This window comes from Neodiprion virginianus, chromosome 4, assembly GCF_021901495.1.
Source record: "Neodiprion virginianus isolate iyNeoVirg1 chromosome 4, iyNeoVirg1.1, whole genome shotgun sequence".
NCBI lineage: Eukaryota > Metazoa > Arthropoda > Insecta > Hymenoptera > Diprionidae > Neodiprion > Neodiprion virginianus.
In genome coordinates this window covers 38,851,387-38,874,405 of record NC_060880.1, presented here as the reverse complement: position 1 = coordinate 38,874,405, position 23,019 = coordinate 38,851,387, and the positions used below count along the sequence as shown (strand labels likewise).

The window sequence follows — 23,019 nt, the reverse complement described above, 5'->3', positions numbered from 1 at the left end:
ACAAAGAGTCTTCTAACATTATACCTACTGTTGCATGCACGGTTAACTGTTTTCAAATCGAGTTACAGTTGGTTGTACGTATCCGGATGGGTGTGTAGGTGTGCAATGTACACATAAGAAGAAGCTGCCGAGTTACTTTCACTTTCCCACGTGGGGATCTATCAACGCGTACATACCCTGGATCAGACGAGGAGAACATCTCCGCAAACTATGGAAGGTAATCACCTACGAGACGTCTACCTGCTACACAATCAAAGACAAATGTTTGTGTCAGGGAACACGGACATGTTCCCCCTTGACTAACACAAGGTATATTTACCAATGCATGCGGCAGATGCCTCGGCGCATAACTTCGTCGTAATCCACCTATTCATGCGCTACGTTACATGATCAGCGTATCGCACTTTGTTTATGAAATTGGAACCCTTCGTGCGCAGCACGGATGTCAGGATTGTCAGGATTAAGCAGTGAACAGCGTTATTTCTACACCAAATTAAGGATGTATCAGGTGTACAGTCCAGTGGAAAGTAATCCATGTAAGAAAGAATCAGAGAAACGAAGACGGAACAAGTGGAACTCGGGTTAACTAAGGCCAAGAAAAAACGGATGGTACTACGTTTTATGTATGAATCCGGAATTAATTTTTCAATCAACCCTCGAGATTTTTATTAAAAAAAGGGTTGAATCGTTTAATTCGGAGCCTAATAACTTTGTCAAAAAAAATGTGAGACGAAATTTGTCGGGGAGAAGAAAAAAAAAACGAACGTAAAAAAGTGTCCTATGTTCATCTTCGTATCTTAAAAAATAAGAAATATCAGCAATCAACAACCTTCAAGATATTAGTTCATTCTGCCCATTTTCGCAGGTCATTTCCGATGCGAATGGATTATATGCAAATCACTTTGACTTGAATTTTTCTTGCATTCTTCAATTCACCATAAAAATCGAGGGTGCACCGAGGAACTCATTTTACGATCAATCTTGCCAGACCCTAATTGAGTTGCTGATTCGAAGCCTATCTTTCCTCATTTCTCCCTTTTAACACTTCTCGGCTGGACTGTACACGTGATGCATCTTTAGGCCTGTCCTATGCCCATGGTGTGGCATGTCTATGATAACATCGGGTTATTTGTCAATCTCGTATTTCTATTAATCACTCTGGCATCGTTCGTGACACCCATTCGAATTTAAATTTACATATCAGACCTTGAGTACATTAAAGAGGATTTATCAGAGCGAAAGGTAGTGTAAGAAGAGGTCGAAGAAGAGAATCGGGTTCTCCCGTTACCAATGCAGATATACGACGATTACACATATCCTGTGATAATATGTAAAATGTACAAATAAATATAAGTTTGCGATAATATTATAGGAAATACTAAGAACGCGAATAATTTTGCGGATATTACACGTCGAATGGTTTGTTTAAATGCGAATACAATGAAGAATTTTATTCCTTAATCTTCGAAACAATAAAACAATGGGACAATGAGGTCGGAGCGACTGGAGGCAGGTATAATGGGTATAATGTCCGGGCGTAAGTCACACTTTCCCCAGCTCAAACGAAATCTAAACAGAAAAAGAGAGGATCGGTGTCCTACGTCGTTAATATACGAGGTGAGAATTGAAATTTAAATAGAGATTTCAACTCTTTATTAGCGATATTTCAAGTCTGAGCGGTGGCAGCAGCGGAAGAGTATCATGTACTTTTACAGCCGTACCTGTATATTTCTTTCCCTTCCATTTTTTATTCTTTTTATTTGTTATTACAGATCACGCGTGTACGTCGGTATTACACCGACTAGATATTTCACTCGCATACGCTTAGCACCTTTTTGCATCCGCTTAGGTAACATCCCTGCAGCCTTACTGCATCGAACCTCGTTGATTATGAACTCGAGTCTTGACACCGTTTGGATCTATTTTATAAGATGTAGGAATGTGGCGAAAACGTTACAAATAGTTGAAACTATTAATCTGTCCTCACTAATCGTGAAAGTCATCGGCAGACAAGATGGATTCCTGAATTATACGAAGAAATTTCACAGGCTGAATTATCGAACCTTGAGCTTTCTTCGTACATCAAATCATAGCTCAACAGACTCTTGCCATCATTTTTATCGACGTCAGATACCTCTCGATAATATCTTAGTCACGGGAATGATTGTACCGTCGAAAAGAAATCGCAAGCGTGTCGATGGCGGCCATTTTGATTTTCTTCTTGCAACGCATAACATATTAGCGGATCGTCACATATCCTACATTCGTTTCTCGAGAAATACTTGAGTTGAATTATCCAACCAACTGACCTTCGCTATTGCGTGCGAAAAATTTTAACGTTTTAAATTTAAAAATATGATGATTCGATTATATAACATCGACCGAGAAACTGCTACAAAGTATTTCAAGTACCCAACATTCCAACCAGAATTTCGTGTTCTAGTGAACGTAATATCTGCACACTGTGTAATTAAAATAATGTATACAATCTGCGGTTGCATGCATAATTGAAGCATTTGACGATGTGGAATCAAGACACTTATTAATACCCCTAGACAATTATTCGAATCAAGTCTGAATTAAGGACGAGTGCAAATATGGCGAGTGGAAGATCTTACTAAAGACAGTAATGTGCAAATACGGCCTACATTCTGCACGACAAATTTTTTTCCACACAGGTATAGAATGTGTGTCAAAAACTGGAGCTTTCTCTCGTCGCGCATGAGATTATATCTATATACAATGATTAAATCGTGCAGCTATACTCGAGACCTCCGATCTGGAGGTTCGTTGCTCTCTGGGATTGAACTTAAAGAAAAAGAAATTTACTGACGAGGTGGATTGAATTTTTGACACCGCATTTTGACGCGCCTTTTATAAACTTATCCGAGAATCATTGCCGCACGTTGCGTTTCTAACGGAATATTATCACGTATCAAAAGCGATCGATCAATTATAATAGTCATGAACAGGTTCATCAGCTTGTAAATACTGACACGAGTTTGAAGGGGCAAAAGTTATGCGCATGAAAATCCCGGCTCAAGTTCTGAGTTCTCAAGCTTGGAGATGAGCAGCGCGATTCTTTATACATGAAACCTAAACGTCCAAACACATTTTCTACTATTCATGATCCGACCTCTGACACGGCAAAAAATATCTACACGTAAAACGATGTAGAAATACGTCGACGAAAATCAACTTCACATTCAACAATATTATTTCTATTTATCGTTTATTATACCTTATACAGTGATATCTATGCATCCGAGTTTCATCTTAAGGATCCTGATAATTATACCCCGTATATTATTTGTAGTTATACCCATAGACGAGTCGCGTATTGCGTAAACGGCGACATTTAAATCCGAGGAGAAAATATCTCCGTCAATATGTTGCATTAACTATTGATAAATACGTAGTATAGAAAATATAAAAAAATAAAATAAAATAAAATAAAATACTATTGCAAAACAGATTGCAAGTAGTTAAGAACATGAGATGAGATGCTATCGTCAGATTTTTTGATCTGGATGAACGGGATTGCCGGTAACGAACAATTTACCCGACTGCGTACGAGGTGCATTAATTAATTTGTTGGTTGCATTATACATCGGCCGCACGGAAGTGGAGACTCGGAATCAATGTGGAACACCGGTGTTACGTATTACAGTTGCTTCTTCTCCTGCGACTGATGCCTTAGCAAAAGATGGAGTGAACCGAGTCTCGAGTTCCGAAGACAACTTTCGCCCTCCAAGGCTGAGAAGATTCCTTTGGTGTAGCCTCACCGCGATATTACGGAGAGACGATGCGGATGCCTCGGCGCGTGAGTCTAGACGCGCGATTAAAACGGCGATTGGAACTCCTATGGGACATGGAATCGGCTCGGCATTCTTCCTTGCTGGCAGCCAGTTACCCTGATTCCGGAATTGCGAAACCGTGGATTCAGGATTATCGATGGCGTAAACGGAGGTGGAATAGGATTGGAGGAGCAACGGACTGCGCTCTTCGTTCGTGGATATCCGGGATATCCGTGACCAAGGCTGATTTTTTCCCAAATGATTTAACGACCGCGGTTTCTCCTTGTACGAGATCCTGCAACTTTTCGTTCCCACAACCGACGACCTTGATCCGACCCCGCCGCCGGTGAAGATGAATCGTACATCCAAATTCGCCGGGGCTGATCATCCTCCGTTGTTATTATACCTGCCTGGACGACTATCGTTTTTATAATTTATATCACGCGGTGCGGAGAACACGATTTCGATGTTTCGTTACAGGTGGTATACAAGGTATACTGTATACGTATAATGACGAGTCGTGACCAAAATATCGCTGATCATCGCTCCGTGTTTTTTCTTGGCCTTTCAACGATTGGCCTGATTATCGTATTTCATTCCGTAGCAACTTAACAATTTTACTCACGGTACCTTCTTTTTTTCTATTCCAACTGAATATACGAACGACAGATTATTCGTTCAAGTTTACTGTACGGTAAAAACAATTTCGGAAACGAACGAATTGCCGAATGAATATACTAAACAAATTTAGATTTGACGAGAATTTATTTACGGATAAAATAAGCTACTGATCATTGAAACCGATCAAACCATACGAAATTTTGCATCAAATTAAGGTACGCGATAACGATAACCGTTTCGCGTAACTAACAATTCACGGGTTCAAATTTTCTCTGTTTGTATACCGTGAGGATTATTTTTTGGTAAAACTTGTAAGAACTTACAAAACTTCTGTTACTTAATCGTTCCGTTTTGGCGCTGTTTCTAACGGACTGTACAGGCACATGACACATCCGTAATTAAGAGGTACGAGATGATTGTTTTGCTTTGTTATTACCTAACTGGATTTTCGACAAAAAACTTGTCTCTCGTACTGTGCTGGATTGTTTAATGAGAGTTTTGAAGACGAAAAAAAAACTACGTCTTAATTGCTAAATTACAAATTGCGAAAAACGTCTACCTATATGTATAGAAAAAAGAAACTCACCGTGTGTCTTCACATTGTATGCGTGCTGCAGGCATTAAACTCTGCATTGTATGGACAAAGTGAAAAGGGCAAATATTACATTATCGTACAGAGTTTGCAAAAACAACGGTTAAGGTATTGGAGATCGATCGGAGAATTTTATATTGATTACGTTGCGCAACTTAATTATATGTTTTGCTTGGACATGCGTAGATCAAATAAGTTCCCATCTTCCTATAGGAATTTTTATATTCAAGAGAGGTGCTCTACGCAAGCACGCTACCTGTAAGATAACGATGTAACATAATCGAGCTCGTGCAGCCGTGCCAGCAGAGGCTAAAATACCAAGCATCAAAGGTGACGGTCGTCCGAGAAAAAAGAATCATAAGATAAAAAAGAACGTCGTTAAATACGTCTACTTATCATTAGGCAGTGTTGAGCAAGCTGAGATTAACGATCCACATCCCGATAGCGCATTGACAGTTAGATGAAGCGTTTAAACTGGTTTCGAAACGCGATAACGAAACGCAGGATCTGAGAAAAAGAAAAAAAAAATTCATTCAGATGTCTCTGATTGTTGTTCGATGAAATTTTTAGGCGAAACGGAAGTCGTCTGATAAATTTTTAACGTATATTTGAACGTGATTTTTCCACGAACCGAGAATGTATCACGATTAGTGAATAATCAGCATTCATGTGGTGTAATATTCTAGCCTCTAGCCAACCCGATCAACGAGCCATCGAAATTCTTGGTTTCTTTTTTTTTTTTTGTAAGAAACAGACAAACATTTGAGTAAAAAACTGTTGTAGGAATAATGCAGGTGTAATTATAGGGTTTTTTTATTTTAACGATCCAGGATACTTTTTCTGTACGTAATTACAGGGATTTTATGCCCATGAACTGCTATCGATATAATTGTACAAGTTTTCGAAATCTTTGAAGAATCGAGGACAAAAAGAACGGGCCAACATTCTATCGGGATTTAATCGCGTGTCCAGAGAAAAAAATTTCACAATTAAGGGCCCGTTAATTTATACGAGAATCGTTTGATTGCACGAAGAGGAAATTAGGTTGAAACTGAAGTAACGTTAATGTTAATGTAGCGATGCATTTTTAGTTGAACTTTACGTTTTTTTCTGGATTTCAGAAAACCATAACGGAGAAAGACGTACTCATATTTTGAATGATGAAAATTTTCGAAGTCGTCATAAAGTTGTAAAACTGCGAATTTACTTCAAAGTTTTTAACTCGAACCTCGTAAATGGAAGGGCGAAACTCGGAGATGAATATGGGGTGTTCCACGCCAACTTGGTAAACGGTTGACTATGACATTTTTCAATTTCACCAAGGATGTTTTCTGCTTTGGCGCGAACTCTGAAAGGCTTCCAAAAAAATATTCAAATTTTTTAAATCACTTGTCTTTACTCTATGATTTTTTAAAACCCATCTCAAAACCACCGCAACTGATTTTTAAGAAACATAAAAAAAAAAAATTGGATTTTCGAAATGAAACATTTTCACGCAAGATTCAGAGTGGAATCTCGTTTTTTTTCTATTTTACTTTAATCGTTATTTCTATTTTCATACCTGTTCAAAATATGTGATAAAATTTGGAAAATTACGTATGTGTGTTTCAGAACTGGAGAAACAATTAAAAAAATCAGTTATCTCTCTGAATCTTGCGTAAAAATGTTTCATTTCTGTAGGCAAATTTTGTCTTTCCTGTTTCATAAAACTCAATTTGGGTGTTTTTGAGATAGGTTTAAAAAATCATGAAGTAAATACGAGTGATTAAATAAATGTGAAAAATTTTCGGATGCTTTTCAGAGCTCGTATAGAAACGTCGGACAAATCCTTGGTGAAATTAAAAGAATGTCACGTTAAACCGTTTTCATGAGTTGGGGTGGAATGCCCCATACACATCACGACAAAAAATCGGGTGTGAAGAGTCCCGAAAAATTCCAGTGGCATTACTAAATCAACATTTCTGTTTACACAGAGATCGATCCTCTTTATTCATTCGCAGAAGACTTGCACCGCGGATCTTCATACTCCTTCCACAAGTCCGAGGAGAATAACCGGGGGCATAAGATCCCTTTCTCAAATCGGTCAACGGCGCTCAAAGCGACTTACCCGAGTGACGTAATCGTTCGTTACGTCTTCAACGGCAGCAGCAGCAGCAGCAGCAGGAGAAGCAACGAGTAAAATAGACAGAAATCCCTTCTCTCGGATCGGATGCTCGCGAGGATGGGACAAGAAGCTTCTTCAGGGGATCGAGTTGATGGGGTCAGCCGCTTCAGTTCCATCCCCGAGGTCCGTACGAGCAGTCAAGCCACTCCATTAGAGACCGAGTGATCAACCGCGATTTTGTTTTTTCATCCTCGTCTCCGATTCGTCAAGTCCGTGTTCTTTTCAGTGCACTGCAGGAATCGAGTCGAGTAAAAACGGTTTGGCTGAAGAAAACCTTCGATAACATCCACTGTAAACGATCAAGTTGCAGCCGATCGATCGACTGCTATGGCGGATCAGCGAATTTTCACTACTTTGCTCGGTTAGTATCGCATAATTTTTTTAAAAGAACGTCACTCGCTTGGTTCCTTTTCTCAAATTAGGTAATCGCGTTTGACTGTTGCACGGAAATTTTCTCACCTATCACCGTGTCAAACGATTCTACAAATAGGCGGTGGAGTAACGAATATTATGCAAAAACAACGCTACTTTCGTTTTCAATTCGCACATTCGTCGTCTCGCGCGGTCGTTACAACGCGGCAGGTGATTACGAAATTTAAAAAAACGAAACGACGCGTCGTTTTAACGCATAATTAAAACCGGTTTTAGACCGTAATTTTCACCGCGGAAAGTATCGTACATCGTAGTGTCATAAAATCAATTAAACCCAACGCCGAGTCCCACCTTTTCCGAATACCTTGAAAATACGAATTACGTATTCCGATTCCGCATAACTTCAGCGTAATTTTTGTGTCTCTCCCTAAATCACTTTCGATTGACAATTTTGGGTGGTTATGGAAGATTTTTAAATTTCGTTTAACGGCGGTAACGTCCGAGTTGTAACAGGAACGCGAAAGCCGGTTGCGTGAATATCTCACCCATTATGCAGATTCTAATTTAGAAAGGCTTATCAGCATTCGTGAGATCTTGAATATCGCGCGCGCGCACTTAGTACAAAAACCGCAACTGCCCAGAAAGCATTGAAACTGCACGAGACGTACGCACGTTGTATATTTGTACCGCAGACAATTAGATCATATCGCTATATTCAGTACATACTCTATCTTCGGTCTCGCTTCGCTGCAAGATTTTCTTTCATACCGCACCGCATGATGCATTATATGCAGTGCCTACATGCAAATCACTTGTGCAGCTATTAATTAAGACCCGTCGAGAGAAAATGAAATATCCTTAAATTATAACCCATCTTTAGCCCCAATCGGGTATTTACGCTAATGAGTTTTAAACAAACTACGTCTCTTCGTTAGAATAGAAATTTTGCCGGTAAATCTGAGGTTTCAAATAACATCGCGGAACACAAAAATTCTTAAGCTTGATTTTAGATCCAACCAAGTGTCATTCTGATTTCTAGAGTATTAAAAAATATGGGTCAAACAATGGATGCGGAAACGTTAAAGACTATTAGAAATTCACGTTTGTCAAGAAATTAAAATGATATATCGTTAAATTCATCGTACGGATTCTATGCATGTAACGAGCTTTAAATTCGAAAAAAACTCGAATTAAAACAAATACAAATCATTTTCAGTGGCAATATTGTGGGGATGCGTATTGGGCCTGCAGAGACCCGCGCCTAGATATTCGCAACAATTAATGCCGGACACGTCGTTCACATGTCATCACAAAATCATTGGAAGTTACTACGCGGACCCAGAAACTGACTGCCAGCTATTTCACGTGTGCGTTTCGGTAGCCGGAACCGTCCAGGACTACCGGTAAGTACTTGATGAAATTGAGGTAATGATTTTTCAGCGTTCGGAAAGGTGGGCAAGGCGCAATAAAATGGTCTTCCATGTTGTGCCGACAGGTTTTTGTGTCCCAACGACACCGCGTTCGACCAGGAGAGCCAAACTTGTGCGGATTGGTACGACGTAGACTGCGAAGCAGCGACGCTTTACTACGCGAGCGACAACTTCGATCTGTACAGACTGGGATCGGGTCTTGAGTCGCGGCGTTACGACGGAACGCAAAACGATCTAGAGCCGCTGGATCATCTGCAGCGCAGCGAGTCTAGCGACCCGGTTAGATCATCGGTTAATAATTTGAACAGGGTTGCCCCTAGCACGAACACGAACAACAACAACAACCGCGACATCTTGAGGGGAAGCAGCAGCAGCAATTTCTTTAACAACCGACACAACAGCAAGGAGGACGATTACGATAACGAGAAGATTTACCGCGAACCAGAACAGAGCCAGGCGGAACCGAAGAGGAAATCGGGAGTGAGAAAAGTCGCGAGGAAGCAACAGTTCAACAGCAACAACAACGTTATCACACCGACAACCGCCACTCCATCCACAGCCTTCGACAATCAGAACAGAAACAACAACCAGAACAGCGGTAGTAGCTACAACCAGAGAAACAACAACCAGAACAACGGTAACTACAACCAGCAGAGAAACTACAACTACAACAACTTCAACCAGAGACAAACACAGACCAACAATTATCCCACCTCTTCGTCAGCCCGGCCTTACGTCGAGCAGACCAACAATTATCCCACCTCATCGTCAGCCCGTCCTTACGTTGAACAGACCAACAATTACCCCCGGAATAACCAGAACAGAAACTACAACACACCGTCTTCGACCTTCAGACCTGCGACGACCAACGCGTTCCAAGGCAGCAATTACAATAACAACAACAACAACAACAACAACAACAACAACAACAACAACAACAACAACAACGAGCAAACTGCGGGGGGCTTCGGTAACTTCGACAGCTCGAAATTCGGAGCGAGCAATCAACAGACCACGAACTACGGAAGCACAATCTTCGACCGAACTCCTGCGGTCACGACGACTGTGAGGTCGACGGACTTCACGGCGAACGTTGCCACCAAGATTAAGAAGCCCACCGACCAGAGCAGCCCGACTTTTACCAATCAGTTCAACCAATTCTCAACACAACCGACGACCCTAAGACCCAGCACGAGCTTCCAGACGACCGACTACACCGGTTACTATCAGAAAAACTACAACACCATTCAGAGAACAGCGAACACCGGCGGTACCACGTTCCAGACTTCGACTTTCGCGTCAACCTCCTACGACGACTACTCGGTCACCCCGAGAACCAGCGAGCCCCAGACTGCGAACAAAGTTCAGACCACCAGACAGCAAGATTTTACTCAAACCACTCAGAGATTCGCAAACAGCTTTGCGGGTAGCAGCTACATCCCGACGACCTACAGTCCGGTTACCAAGAAACAAGCGACCATCGGCAATGCCAACACCCAAGGCCAGGTGATCAATCGAGGGAACGATCAGTACACCGGGCAGTACGAGAGCGCCAGAACAACGAACAGCGGCCAGTACCGCGAAAGGAACACTCAGCAGACCGAGCAGACCTACGACACCTCGAGGTCCAACGATAACAGCGGACAGTACAATCGCGAGGTGGCTACGAAAGCCCCGAAGAAGGTGGCTACGCAGTACAACAACTATGAATCTAAGACGAATTTCGACGGAAGCACCAAGAGCTTCGACAACTTCGACCAAGGCGGAAGAACGGCTTCCGTCAACGGATTCAGTCCCGCTAGTGTTAACAAGCTCGCGGAGAGTCCCGTCACCGTGAGAGCGACGACTCCCGTTCCGAGGTAGGTGATTTTTCTCATTGAAAGTGCTTGGATTGAAGGAATAGCTGTTTATATGTTTATCGCTAATGTCTAACTTGTGACGATCTGTTATAGAAGGACTGTCTACAATAACCCAACAACTCAGAGGCCGTCGTCGGCTGCAGCGACCAATTACGCGTCGCAAACGACGCCGAATTCAAGAACTGGAAATTTCGTCAGTGCGACACCGAGGCCGTTCACATCCACGACAAGGACTGTCGATCGGCGTCAAGAATCTACCACGGCAAAATCGAAGTCGGAAAAGAAGAACGACTACGATTACGCTTACTACGACAATGCTGGAGCTTTGGAATACGACGGTATTGATCTGGAACAAGTTGGCGGCTCAAGAGATACCGCGAAAGTAACAAGAAATTGAAATTCATTATACGGGTTATATTATACTTGCGGGAAAAATAGTTAGACGCAGATTTTTCAATCCATGATATACAGTCTTATTCGATCTATTCGTACGTATGGAGATTCATACGCATGCATTTGAGATTGCCAATTGCCAAACTGCGCGATTTTTATGATAAATATTTTTTGTCCAGATGTCATATCTGTCGATTAATAGAATACAATACGCAAACAATGATCTGCTGTACTTACAATTAAGATATTTTTGTTATGTATGTACGTCTACTACGCTACGTACGATAAATATGTTATATGTATTATGTCGATCCACCTAAAATTAATTTGAATTTCAAGAATATTATTAAATATGGTTTTTTTATCGGTATTTTTAGCTTAGTATACGCCTGCGCCGATTGAACTGTGTCCCGACAAACATACAATAACAAATTTTTCACACACATTCTTTTGTAAATAGGTCGCTACTACGGCTACCGAGTGTACATATTTTATGTATTTTAATAAAAAAGAAAAACAAAAAAAAAATAACAGTAGGTATAGAGATGCATATGCTCACCAAAAGTTGTAAGGTTAATAATGTTCAGATCACCCGGTGATGTCTATATTCGTAGAGTAATGAATAAAACGCGACGATAAGAAGAATCATTAATCGTGGTGGAAAGAATATATCATGATCATTTACGACTAATAAACTTTGATTACCGTTTTATATAGGTAGACAGTTTTAAATTTCCCGGGGTTTCCGTCACGCGTTTGTCCAATTTTGCCGCCACTATGATTGTACCCGTTGCCATGGCAACAAGAGCTTGCAAAATGATATCGAGTTTCTGGTCTTCCTGCATGTGACCACCGATAATACGTCGAAGGATGGCGGAATTCACGTTATTCAAACGTAATCTAACCTTGGAAAAACATGTCAACAATGCGAAATTCTTAGCACGCGTTGCGACGAAATTTTTTTTAACCATATACCTCGCCTCGAAAGATGGGGGATATTTTGAGAGAGCCTGCTTTATTTGTGGGCGAAATTGACGCGGAATTCGACCTTATGCTACCTCCATCCTCAGGAGAGGAATACATCAAGCGTGTGGTGTCGGTATTCCTGTCCCATCTTTCAATACGCTAATTTTCCCTCTAAACAATTCACTGCAATTGCAAAATATTTCTAGAATTGAGGCGCAGCAGTGCGACGACGTGGTTGTGGCAGAGAATATAAAAGCTCGTATTAGGACTCCCATGGTGGCGGTAAAGCCTGTAAGTCAATGAAACAAAACAAGCAGACGCAAGCAATCATTTGTACGATCTGTGAAATGACTAATAAACAATTGCTCAGCTAGCAGGATGTGTCGAGGCTCCAGCTTCGATGGTTCCGACTCTGGACTGGCAGCAATGTCAACTAGCAGACTTTTCTTCTGTGAGACTAGAGATCGACCGGATTAAACACGATTTACAAAATGCTGAGGGTCGCCGCAGGCTTCGACAAACTGTTCTGGTAAAATTTAATTTCTGATCACATCTGATTTCAGATTACACTTATCCTTGTGCAAATTACAGCCTGACGCAGATGATCAGGTTGGCTGGCTGGAGTACATCAGCAACATGAGACCGTTGCTTGGACTAGTATTAAACATGAACCAGCCGCTGATCGAACAAGTCTTGGAACATCTCGTTGAAGCAGTAGAAGAAAAGGGCCTGATCTCGCAGCCATACGGAGGCTGGATTTATGCCCTACTAGCTACCCTCGAATTACCTTTAAATCCAGACACGTGTTCCTGCTTACGTTCGCTTGCTAGAACATGTTCGATAATCAGAGCTAGCATGGTAAAATACATTTTGAAAACACAGTGGCAAATGTTTGGAGTGGTAAATTTTTTATGGATAATATTTGTAATTTATTTTTAGACAGAGGAGAACGCTAAAGATGTCACAGCTTTGAATTTATTTATCTGCCTGGTCGCCAGATATTTTAGACAAATGGATTTGGTGGACTTGTAATTTGTGATTAAAAAACAACGTAATTGTAAAATTGGGAATCAATGAAATTTGTAACTACTGATTGAAATAAATATAGATTAATTTTAACGTAACAAGTTTTGTTTTATTATTATCATTATCTTGCACTTAGTTAACAGCTAAACATGATGGATGAATGTTGATTCAAGCGAGCGATCATTGAAGAGGCTACATTACATCTCTTGAATATTAGAAATTACATATGCTTAAAATATTCTTTAGGTCAACTCAATGAATTATTCACGAATGGAATTTCGTTGAACATTGCTGTTAAATATTGTGCAAATCAATCGTCTCAGCCACCTGTGGGTTTGCCATTTTGTGAAATGAGAGGGAAATTAATGCGTAAAACGGACGAATGTATAGAAAATTTGTTGTAAATAATTGATTAAAAAAGAGTGCAAAGAATTAATTTGTAAAAGTGAGCAGTACAAGAAAACATTATTCACTTTTCACAAAGCACGGAAAACCTTACAATTAAAAATTTTCTAGATGCAGAGTTTTATTAAAAATTAACAAACGAATGATTGAAGGTATTCTGCAGAAAAAAATCCAAGGAAAATTTCTTCAAGTGGTACTTTCTTGATCCTGAAGCAGAGCCGTTGCTAATCTTTCCAAGTCGTCATAGCTCAAGCCGTCTACTTTCTTTTTTAAGTCTTTCATAAACTCATTAATTATCGACTGTGTTTCAGATTCTGTATAATAATGCCTCAAGACTCTTGACATCTCGCTTCTGAATAATTGGATGCCAGTATCACCTTGAGCACTCTTACCCTCACTTTGAATTTGCTTCTTTACAAATAAATTTAACTTGCAACCGTCTTTTATCGTTGGATAAAAACTCAGAAGCTGGTCGTCTGAAACGACGAAATTTTTTAGGATCAACTTTAAAGATATTTTGAACCAAATTTGAAGCAATTTCTCGTTTATTACTAGAAACCATTTAAATTTAATGATTTTTGAGCAATGATAATTGCAGATTATTCGTACCTGCAAGGGCCTTTCCTGTATGAATCAACTTTTGATTCGGTACAGCGATTCCTAATGATTCACTAACTTTATGTTTCAACTCGAGGACTGTGTTTGACGGCAATATCTGAAACGATGGATGGTGAATTAATGACAAATTAACGGAATTGTTAGAATGCTGGAAATAACAAAAAGAAATGTGAATAATTCGGAGAATGTTTAATAATGAATACCTTCCGTACGTCTGATTGATAAAAAAAAATGCTCCAAAGAAAGAGAGCATTAGTCTTTAGCAATGTTCTCGAAACTTTTGCGGGGTGGTTTGGAACGTTGGGTGATGAAATCTGACTTTGAATTCGTGATTGAAATGTGGAAAGGAAAATACAAAAGGTGAATACTCATAAAAACACGTCAATATTGACGATTTGACAATTTAAAGACAACTCGTACTCACGTCAACTACACACTCTCTTCCCTGTAGAATTTTCACAACGATTTTCATGTTTGAATTAATTTAACACAGAACGGCGGGGGTAGAACTGTGTCAACGTTGACTCATCTTAATTTAAATATCCAATACCTCGCAATAATTAAACGATTAAAGCAATCTGTCCTACACCTAGGTTGGATTCCAGGTTAGATTCGTTAACGCAATTTTTTCTACTACTGCTGCTGCTGCTGACGACAGGTGAAGGCACAAAGCAACCCTCAATTTTTGTCCAATATTATCTCCATGAAGTATACGACGACTCAAGAACGCATACTCGCATAGAAATGTGGTATATATTGATGTATTTCGTTTATTGTGATGTCGCTTCGATGTCAAGACTGGTCTGAACCTTGCCGTTGACTGAGGAATATTTCAGTGAACGACCTTGCTATCAATCGTGCAGAATATGGCTGCCGCCTGTAACTTGCGGCCACCTCCCAGGTAGCATTCTGTCGCAAGTTCACGTTATGGTCGTCACGTGGCGCGTGCATGGCTCTGTCGGCAGACCACTATCTGCCTGTTTCCGCAGTTGTAGGAAGACGTGCGCATGTGTGCTTTCGACAGAAGCTTGCTGCAGATCATGCATGATTCTCGAAGGGTCTGCCGGTATTCACGAAGAGCAGAATGCACAGGTTCTCATTGGCCAATAAAAAAAAAAGAAAACTATATATTGTGAGATTTTCTCATTTATTTCAAATATAAGGTTCAAAACCACAGAACATGGCAGGTCATATAAGGGTTGACTATAATTGTTGTACTATATAATTATAATAATATTTATGTTTTATATTATTGATATGCGGCTATAGTAAAATATATGATATATTACACCCATATACATATATAGGTATAATATAAGTTTGCATATTTTTTACTGTTACTTAAAGATAATTAGTTATAAATGTGTTACAGTTACTAGCGAGCAAAAATGAACAAGAAAAACGCTGACTTACAGATCTATGTCTACAACAAGACTAGAAGAAACCCTGAAACCGTTGTACAGTTATTAATATAAATACATCTTTTGTTACATTTTTATACGTTGTAGCTTAAAATTATCATTAACTACAGTTTATAATAGTATTGATAAACTCATATCAAATGAGTAGAATAGTAGATAAAAAATACTTTATATAAAGGTCAGAAGACTAAAATTTATACAGTATCTAATTTTTAGCTATTTTATAGCTATGTTAGTACAAACCCGCCGCATTTGTTGATATAGGTATGTTTCTTTGGAACACATATAGTTACGTATCACTGGTGCATATCACAGCTGCAGTCAAAATTATAAATACTGTGCTTGAGCATAAACATAAAAACTAACATCACAGCTATACGTACTAAAATATTTCTTAGTCAAACACAGTACATAAGTACGTATGTTTGAATACGCGTAGGAACTTTAATAGTCAAATTGCAGGCCTATTATTCCGCAGTGTTACTGTCCTGGGTGTTCAACCTCGTAACGATTAGCCATTTCAGCCATATATTTTTGTCTGCGACCCTCCACGTGGACAGAGCGATTAGCACGTCGTTTTGCATCCCGCAATCTTTGTTTTGCGCCCCGAATTGCCTCTTGCATCAGTCTCGCAAATTCTGTACGATCATGTGGCTGTGGTATTGTTCGACACTCACGTAAGGCATCTGCGTAAACAATCATCGAAACCTTGCATTGAATATAGGGTAACGTATTATTAGTCAATAACGATAATCTTAGTCATACACACCAAAAAATACCTTTCCGATACAGGTATTAAATAACGGTCGCAGATTCTCTTTATCTGAAACAGTCTTTCCAGTCCAAGAGAATTTTTGTGTGAGGCTATCCGTCATGGCTTCCTTCAAAAATTGGTTGAGAGCATCTCTAGCTGTGACACCACCAACGTTAATAAGATAGTGTCTCTGAAATCCATATCACTCGTTTTTAAACTTGCAATAAACGTCACTGAAATTAGTTAACACCCGAGAAAAAATACAGTATCGGGTGATATGATAAAACTATAATGCTTACTAGAGATCGTTGTCTTTCAGGATCTTCTTCAAACTCTTGGAATACCTCCAAGGAATCAAGAGGGAACCCTGGTGGCTTCTCATATGGGTACGCCCGTTCAATATCCTGCTCTTTTTTAATCATTTGTCTGCAAGAATATTATTTGTGGAAGCAGCTTATCATGCAAGCAGTGGCGTAATGAACAATCTTAATTTGGAATTCAGTTTTAAGTTGTTTTTTTTCAACTATAACACCTGTTGTTCCGCCATCTTTCAATTTCATATACATTGCAGTAGATGCGAATAATATCAGGAAATGAAAAATAGAACCTTAGATAATATATGAATGCATTACTTGATAACTGTTTCGAAATGCTGGTAACGATTCTCTGCATAGTTGTTAAGCTTGGTCATGTCTTCACGGTGGTCCTTTCGAATTCTCATTGCAAAGTCTAGAAAGCATTGCTTTTGTCGCTCCTCATGCTGTTGAAGAAGATCTTGCAAACTGTCAATGGTGGATCGGGCAATACGCTCAAGTGTCTGCTCTGAAGACACAGTCGGTGTACGGTAACGATTTTCTTCAACTGTACCTGTGAGTTTGTAGTCAAAACGTATTAGTGAATGAAAAACACTTGAGTCAGTTCTTACAGCAAAGATCAGAATTGTTATATTAACCTGATACAGTGACCGGACGTAGATTCACTGATGCTCCATGTGAATTCAAAGGAATATGATTATTTTGCTCTTCCACGTGATTTTGTCGTCTTGTGGTTAGTCGTACTACATCGCTAAATGTTATAGAGTTGCTCGAGTGTAATTGTGAATTTGGGATGATTTCCTCAGAGTCATCATGATCACTGGCCAATTCAAAATTTTGTGAGTCTTTTGAAGTAATTTGATTCGCCATCATCGCAATGCGTTGCTCCATGGATACGCGCTTCTTTAGTAAGTTTGGAGCTGCAGTTCTCTCATCTGCGGACGACTCGGTTGTACAATATCGCTCTGGCTTTTGAATAATGCGTCCTTGGCTGCTCAGTGTTATTGATTTCTTCTGCATTTTACTGCACAGTTATTGAACACATGAAACAAAAGAAAAATTATACTGCGAAGAAAGAAAGAAATTTACATAATAATCTAGGATAGGAAAGTAGAAATACTTGGAAAATCTTCCAAAAAAACTCAAGCATGATGCAACAGGGTCATTATTACAACCACAACTCTATTTGAATTTGTGCCAGTACCAGACCAAAGCGGCATACGATAACATTTTGCTGCGACGTCTGACACTGCCACTAATTCAATATCACTCGAGACATTAGTACATTTGAAAATTCCTACGGACGATGATGATCTGCCAAGATTGTATAAATTTTGTACAGTATTAAACTTTCTAGCTACGAGAACCTGATGACCACCTATATCTAGAATGTTACAAATCTCACAAAGAGATCCATCTTTAAGCATAACAGTGTTGTTACCGTCATTAATACTGAAAATTTTTTTGCCAGATTTCAATTTAGCGAATTGCCTGGCACTTGCATCGCAATTCTCAGGAAGGGGTCCAGCGTTGTGCATTCCTAATAATCTGTTTTCATGGCTGTGGGATACTTTATTAAATGTTGTATAACAATCACGCTCCATCAGTCGCCGAGCAAATTGCTGAAGAGGACAATGTTGGTTCCTTACATATTTACGAAAGATAGGCATGTTATTTTCATATGGAAAAGCGGAAAATGAATCTAGAGCACCAAATCGTCGGTAACCGTCAACCAGATGCAACAGACCATGTACATTGTAACTCAGAAATGCTGGGCCATATAAGTCTTCTGCAGATGTGACGAACAATTTCAAAGCATATTCTGCGAATAAAAGATCTTCAGGTGATGCGGACGAAGTTGAAAGTATGCGAATAGCTATATGAAGAAGCAGGAAGTGTAGGTAGTAGTCAGATTCTAATACACCATATAGCACGACAGGGCCAGTATACAAGAGGAACTGGCGAAACTCAGTTGCTTTGTAGCGTTTGAATTCAGAAATTGGCCTAGGAGGACGTGAGAACTCTCGTGGACATAGTTTTCCAATATCTTTTAGACGTGAAGATATTACACTGATTTGTCGGCCTGACCACTTTGCAGCACGAGAAAACTTACCGTCAACCCCAGCTTCGATCAGTTTCTTCATTACCCCTAAGAATACAAGGTGCATTTCATCATATGGTACACCTGTTACCCTACCTATTCTAAGAAGAGTGAGAGGGCTGCCTCCCTCCTTGTGGTGATCGTCTTCAAGTTCCTGGTCGTATTCTATGTCAGTTCGCAAACAGTGGTCAGTACCTCGGAATATCATTCTACCTTCGAACCTTGAGCCTATAACTTTGCATTTAGAGCACGGTTTTGAAGACATGTGTCCTTTGTGGTTTAATATAAAAGCTCTAGCCGGAGCATCAGCTATGAAGCATCTGAATTTTATTTTTACTAAATGATTCTTGAAATGGATACCACCGCTGGCGAAAACCTCTTGGACTTCATTTGTGAACATTTTAAAGAAATTGTTCGGGTCTTTTGGCTTACCCTTCCCATAATAGACACCTGCGATAAGTATAGAGCTATCAGGAATATTTATTATTCGGAACTGGATAGGCCAATACTGAGTTGAACCGTCTTTTGCACCAGCAGCTCCATCAGTACTAACATCGATTTCTAAGATATTAGGTATGGCATATGTGTGTTTCGACAGTTCTTTTAAAATTCCAGCAACAAAACCTACATGCCAATATTTTCCGGGTTCAACATCAATCAATTCAACGCGACGATTGCAAGTCCCAATCAATGTTCTTACATCTTGTGGAAGAGAGGCCAAACAGCGATGTGATCTGAGAACTGTGAGTATTGAGTTCGCCTGGACATTGTTGATGTTATTCTCAATAAAACAATCAGCTAACTGTGTTCGAAAGCAATTTTTTAATCGAATACTGCCTTCTTCACCCATAGACTGATTGTTACTATCGTCTTCACAGATAGCATCTGAATCTGAACACTCATATTCGGAAGAATTATCTTTCGCCTCGTGAGCTAAGTTATTCCAAGTAGCCGAACTTTGCGGCTCGTGAGGAGGACTGTCATTTGGTAAAATAGATGCTACTACGTTTCCATTATTCAAAGGTATTTCCTCAGAACTATTATTATTGACGATATTGCAACGTAAATAAGGATTAGCATCGGCATGCCTCGCCATTCTACGGTCATTTAAACGATTACGCCGTTGCCTTTGTGTGAGTTGACTAAAGGGGTTTCGTTTCAGCCTAATCATGATTCAGGCATGTATATAGACAAGCTACAGAAATTATTAATAATATTGCATATATAGTTATAGTAGAGGCAACAAATACAAATCTTTGAGAATTACGGGACTTGAAATTTGACGAAATATCACTTTCGTACGTAAAAGTAATAGCAATGGCCAAAAATTTAACTTAAAAAGTGAGCTAATATAGGTAATATTGTATTATATGTCAACATTTGAACCCGACATGCAGGTCTCCATATGTGCATTAATTTTGAAAGATAATTTGAAACGACACTTACTCTGTGAAATGAAGTATTGTGTTTCTTTTTGTTTTCCTTCCAGTACCGCGTGTACGTCTTACGGCTGATAAAATGTCGTCGACAATATCTTTACACGTTTTACTGGGATCCCCAAGCTTCCCCGGTTCCCGCTATTATTGTACGTAATATATAGGGTATAAGCATCCTGCGCGCACGTGCGGGAAGGTTGCGAAGTACGAAGAACAGAATTGCGGCAGACGTCGCATGAATGCTGCAGCAAGCGCTGTTAGACAGTCCCTTACAGCTTTGCTGTTTGCTCGCTTGTTTTGCGTCGCCATACACCAATCATGCATTATTCTGCCGTATGGCGCTGCCGATCAAGATCTTGCATGATCTGACGGCGCATGAAATGCTACCTGGGCTGTTACTCTAGCCGTGTTCTAGCGCTACTTCGGCGGAAAATTTATTGATCGTATCGTTTTAATCGAAAAATAATGTCATGAAAATAATTAAGCAGCTTATATACGAACCCAAAACATTATTATCCATGCATACCTGAAACATTTGACTATCTAGCTCTAGCTATAATCTTGAGGCGCTGCTCGTGGTAGGAAGAGAAATTACTTTCAGGCGCCGAATTTTGACGAACACAAGGCTTGTTTATTTTCTTCAGAATTTAGTCTAGCCGCCCTCACTCCTGCGCGCCAAAAACTTACACGCGGTAAACAACTAGAGAAAAAAAGCTATTCTCTTGTTTTGGTTTCTCAATATTTTCACTTCAACATTCTTTATAATAAACTGCTCAAAATCATGAGTGAAGACGAACAGAAATCAGAATTTGCAGTGGAACCAAACGAAGCTGAATCAATAAACGGTGTCGATCACATCACGTCCAGAGCCGATTTGACACCGTATTTTGTAAACAGTGATCATAGTGTGAATAAAATACACGTTTCAAAGGTATTCTTTCTTTTAGTTTCTACAGAAATCATTCTCGGTCTCATCGATAGACGATCAAACGTCGCGGCAACGTCAGCCGTTGCCGAGCTTTGAGGTTATAATTACAATGTGGATCACGTTCAACGGTTTTCCAAACAAGAAATTGCCTATATTTAAGATTGAATTAGCGTATTGTCACACGTAATAATCATGATACTATTTGCTTATTGCACATCATGATGCTAAATTTTAATTTTGAAATTCTCTATTCGTATGGGATTACAACAATTATGAAAAATATACGATAAGAAATACAAGGTCTGTGAAACAAATAAAGTTGAGTTTCACTCCTTTCAGGTGCCGCAAATTTGTCGCACAGAACCATGTCAGCTGGGAGTAGACGAGGCGGGTCGAGGTCCGGTTCTGGGTCCGATGGTTTACGGAATTTCGTACGCTCCGTTGAACGAAAAGCAACTGCTGGTGGACTTGGGCTGTGCGGATTCGAAGACCCTGACTGAGGATCAAAGGGACGCAATTTTCGACAAGATATGTGAAAATGACGATAAAATGGGCTGGGCAGTAGAAGTAATATCACCCAATGTCATAGCGAACAGCATGTACAGGCGTAGCAAAGTTACGCTTAACGAGGTATCGATGAACTCTGCAATTGGATTGATCAGGAGGGCGATAGAGGCGGGAGTCAATCTTGCCGAGGTCTATGTTGACACTGTTGGAAAACCTGAAAAGTATCAAGCAAAACTGAAGGAGATATTTCCCGAACTTAAAATAACCGTTGCAAAAAAGGCTGACTCCACTTATCCTATCGTTAGTGCGGCTAGTATCTGTGCCAAAGTATCCAGGGACCATGCGCTGAGAGCGTGGCAATTTAGGGAGGGTGAAAACGAGAACGAGTATGGTAGTGGGTACCCAAATGATCCTGTAACAAAAAAATGGCTCACTCAGAACATCGATCAAGTTTTTGGCTTCCCGCAATTAGTCAGGTTCAGTTGGTCGACAGCTGAGAAAATTCTTGAGTCAAGCGCTCTACCTGTTGATTGGGAAGAGGTCAACGACGAAGAATCTACCCCGAATAATCAAAAGATATCTAAATTCTTTAGCAAAGTTGATACGCACAATAAAGTTAACAGGAAGAAACACACGTTCTTTGCAGACAGGTGCTTGACCAACGCGACTAGCCTCTGATTGTTAATATTTATTTTATTATATCGAGAAGAGGAAAGTTTTATTATCGCATTTAAGTTTTAAATTGTTGACACAATTTCTTGAAGTATAAAAACGAAATCAAGATATTTTAAGTCGCAAGTCATAATAAGCGAACAATTGCAGGCAGATAGAATATCTTGTTCTCTACCTCGATTTTTAATTTGTTTTTTAAATGATAGATGAGTTCTGGCAGTTTTATTTTTAATGGTCAATTTCAACGACCCAAGCCCCAGAACACTTTTTTTCTTAAACTTATTTATTGTTACTTTCAGCATTATAGATTTCAAATACTATGAAATTCGAAAGTATTGTCTCACTATATTGTACCGCCTTTGAATTACAGTTAGAAGAATAAAGCATTATTTCTGATATTACTTCGATCAGTGTTTGACTTTTGGAAAATTTTAATATATTAGTGTATCATGGAAGTCTTCTTGAATCCTTTCACATGTTATTTCCTTTCTGATCCATTTAAGTTTAAGTTGAACGAATACTCATTTCATTAATTCTACAGAAATTAGCCGTACACCAAATTGCTGTTGATTTATCGATTATTTTTGATATAACACTTTTATTACGGAATATTAAATTAATTCAAATAATTTTAATTATATAC

General features: G+C 39.6%; 6 protein-coding genes across 12 annotated transcripts; 3 read left to right on the top strand and 3 right to left on the bottom strand.

Moving 5' to 3' along the window:
- Positions 1-7,216: 7,216 nt before the first annotated feature.
- LOC124303211 (homeobox protein 2-like) lies at positions 7,217-11,756 on the top strand. 3 transcript variants are annotated; one of them, XM_046760168.1, is made up of 5 exons: positions 7,221-7,535; positions 8,763-8,949; positions 9,042-9,865; positions 9,905-10,835; positions 10,929-11,756. In XM_046760168.1, the coding sequence occupies exons 1-5, from the start codon at positions 7,502-7,504 to the stop codon at positions 11,230-11,232; spliced, it is 2,280 nt and encodes a 759-aa protein (XP_046616124.1). In that variant the 5' UTR covers positions 7,221-7,501; the 3' UTR covers positions 11,233-11,756. The 3 variants fall into 3 exon arrangements, with proteins under 3 accessions (XP_046616122.1, XP_046616124.1, XP_046616121.1); XM_046760166.1 differs by having other exon boundaries at positions 7,217-7,535; positions 9,042-10,835; positions 10,932-11,756; XM_046760165.1 differs by having other exon boundaries at positions 9,042-10,835.
- Positions 11,757-12,081: 325 nt separating this feature from the next.
- Positions 12,082-13,305, top strand: LOC124302174 (gem-associated protein 2). The gene is made up of 5 exons (XM_046758024.1): positions 12,082-12,323; positions 12,401-12,485; positions 12,565-12,723; positions 12,786-13,052; positions 13,134-13,305. The coding sequence occupies exons 1-5, from the start codon at positions 12,217-12,219 to the stop codon at positions 13,224-13,226; spliced, it is 711 nt and encodes a 236-aa protein (XP_046613980.1). The 5' UTR covers positions 12,082-12,216; the 3' UTR covers positions 13,227-13,305.
- Positions 13,306-13,307: 2 nt separating this feature from the next.
- On the bottom strand, positions 13,308-15,041 carry LOC124302175 (ubiquitin-like protein 4A). The gene is made up of 3 exons (XM_046758025.1): positions 14,668-15,041; positions 14,235-14,340; positions 13,308-14,101 (listed from the first exon to the last, which is right to left on the bottom strand). The coding sequence occupies exons 1-3, from the start codon at positions 14,713-14,715 to the stop codon at positions 13,812-13,814; spliced, it is 444 nt and encodes a 147-aa protein (XP_046613981.1). The 5' UTR covers positions 14,716-15,041; the 3' UTR covers positions 13,308-13,811.
- Positions 15,042-15,447: 406 nt separating this feature from the next.
- LOC124302170 (uncharacterized) lies at positions 15,448-20,656 on the bottom strand. 5 transcript variants are annotated; one of them, XM_046758017.1, is made up of 6 exons: positions 20,464-20,656; positions 17,371-17,529; positions 17,051-17,285; positions 16,718-16,844; positions 16,434-16,608; positions 15,448-16,350 (listed from the first exon to the last, which is right to left on the bottom strand). In XM_046758017.1, exons 1-6 carry the CDS (start codon positions 20,591-20,593, stop codon positions 16,145-16,147), a joined length of 1,032 nt encoding a protein of 343 aa, XP_046613973.1. In that variant the 5' UTR covers positions 20,594-20,656; the 3' UTR covers positions 15,448-16,144. The 5 variants fall into 5 exon arrangements, with proteins under 5 accessions (XP_046613973.1, XP_046613974.1, XP_046613976.1 ...); XM_046758018.1 differs by having other exon boundaries at positions 16,488-16,608; XM_046758020.1 differs by having other exon boundaries at positions 16,265-16,372.
- Positions 17,456-19,549, bottom strand: LOC124302169 (uncharacterized). Its single transcript, XM_046758016.1, has 2 exons — positions 19,462-19,549; positions 17,456-19,283 (listed from the first exon to the last, which is right to left on the bottom strand). Exon 2 carries the CDS (start codon positions 19,231-19,233, stop codon positions 17,875-17,877), a length of 1,359 nt encoding a protein of 452 aa, XP_046613972.1. The 5' UTR covers positions 19,234-19,283; positions 19,462-19,549; the 3' UTR covers positions 17,456-17,874.
- Positions 20,657-20,685: 29 nt separating the features above from the next.
- LOC124302172 (ribonuclease H2 subunit A) lies at positions 20,686-22,777 on the top strand. Its single transcript, XM_046758022.1, has 2 exons — positions 20,686-21,200; positions 21,537-22,777. Exons 1-2 carry the CDS (start codon positions 21,051-21,053, stop codon positions 22,380-22,382), a joined length of 996 nt encoding a protein of 331 aa, XP_046613978.1. The 5' UTR covers positions 20,686-21,050; the 3' UTR covers positions 22,383-22,777.
- Positions 22,778-23,019: the final 242 nt, after the last annotated feature.

Excerpts from the sequence above, each read along its gene's own strand:
- LOC124302169 (XM_046758016.1), bottom strand. The coding sequence starts at position 19,233 with ATGTTCACAAATGAAGTCCAAGAGGTTTTCGCCAGCGGTGGTATCCAT.
- LOC124302175 (XM_046758025.1), bottom strand. The coding sequence starts at position 14,715 with ATGAAAATCGTTGTGAAAATTCTACAGGGAAGAGAGTGTGTAGTTGAC. Across the intron at positions 14,341-14,667 it reads GAAGAGAGTGTGTAGTTGAC|ATATTGCCGTCAAACACAGT; the intron begins GTGAGTACGAGT and ends CCATCGTTTCAG. Across the intron at positions 14,102-14,234 it reads TACAGGAAAGGCCCTTGCAG|ACGACCAGCTTCTGAGTTTT; the intron begins GTACGAATAATC and ends TCGTCGTTTCAG.
- LOC124302172 (XM_046758022.1), top strand. The coding sequence starts at position 21,051 with ATGAGTGAAGACGAACAGAAATCAGAATTTGCAGTGGAACCAAACGAA. Across the intron at positions 21,201-21,536 it reads ATAAAATACACGTTTCAAAG|GTGCCGCAAATTTGTCGCAC; the intron begins GTATTCTTTCTT and ends CACTCCTTTCAG.
- LOC124302170 (XM_046758017.1), bottom strand. The coding sequence starts at position 20,593 with ATGCATGATTGGTGTATGGCGACGCAAAACAAGCGAGCAAACAGCAAA. Across the intron at positions 17,286-17,370 it reads ACGTCCGGTCACTGTATCAG|GTACAGTTGAAGAAAATCGT; the intron begins GTTAATATAACA and ends ACAAACTCACAG. Across the intron at positions 16,351-16,433 it reads TATCGGAAAGGTATTTTTTG|ATGCCTTACGTGAGTGTCGA; the intron begins GTGTGTATGACT and ends TTGTTTACGCAG.
- LOC124303211 (XM_046760165.1), top strand. The coding sequence starts at position 7,502 with ATGGCGGATCAGCGAATTTTCACTACTTTGCTCG. Across the intron at positions 7,536-8,762 it reads AATTTTCACTACTTTGCTCG|TGGCAATATTGTGGGGATGC; the intron begins GTTAGTATCGCA and ends AATCATTTTCAG. Across the intron at positions 10,836-10,928 it reads GCGACGACTCCCGTTCCGAG|AAGGACTGTCTACAATAACC; the intron begins GTAGGTGATTTT and ends GATCTGTTATAG.
- LOC124302174 (XM_046758024.1), top strand. The coding sequence starts at position 12,217 with ATGGGGGATATTTTGAGAGAGCCTGCTTTATTTGTGGGCGAAATTGAC. Across the intron at positions 12,724-12,785 it reads GGCTTCGACAAACTGTTCTG|CCTGACGCAGATGATCAGGT; the intron begins GTAAAATTTAAT and ends TGCAAATTACAG. Across the intron at positions 13,053-13,133 it reads CGATAATCAGAGCTAGCATG|ACAGAGGAGAACGCTAAAGA; the intron begins GTAAAATACATT and ends ATTTATTTTTAG.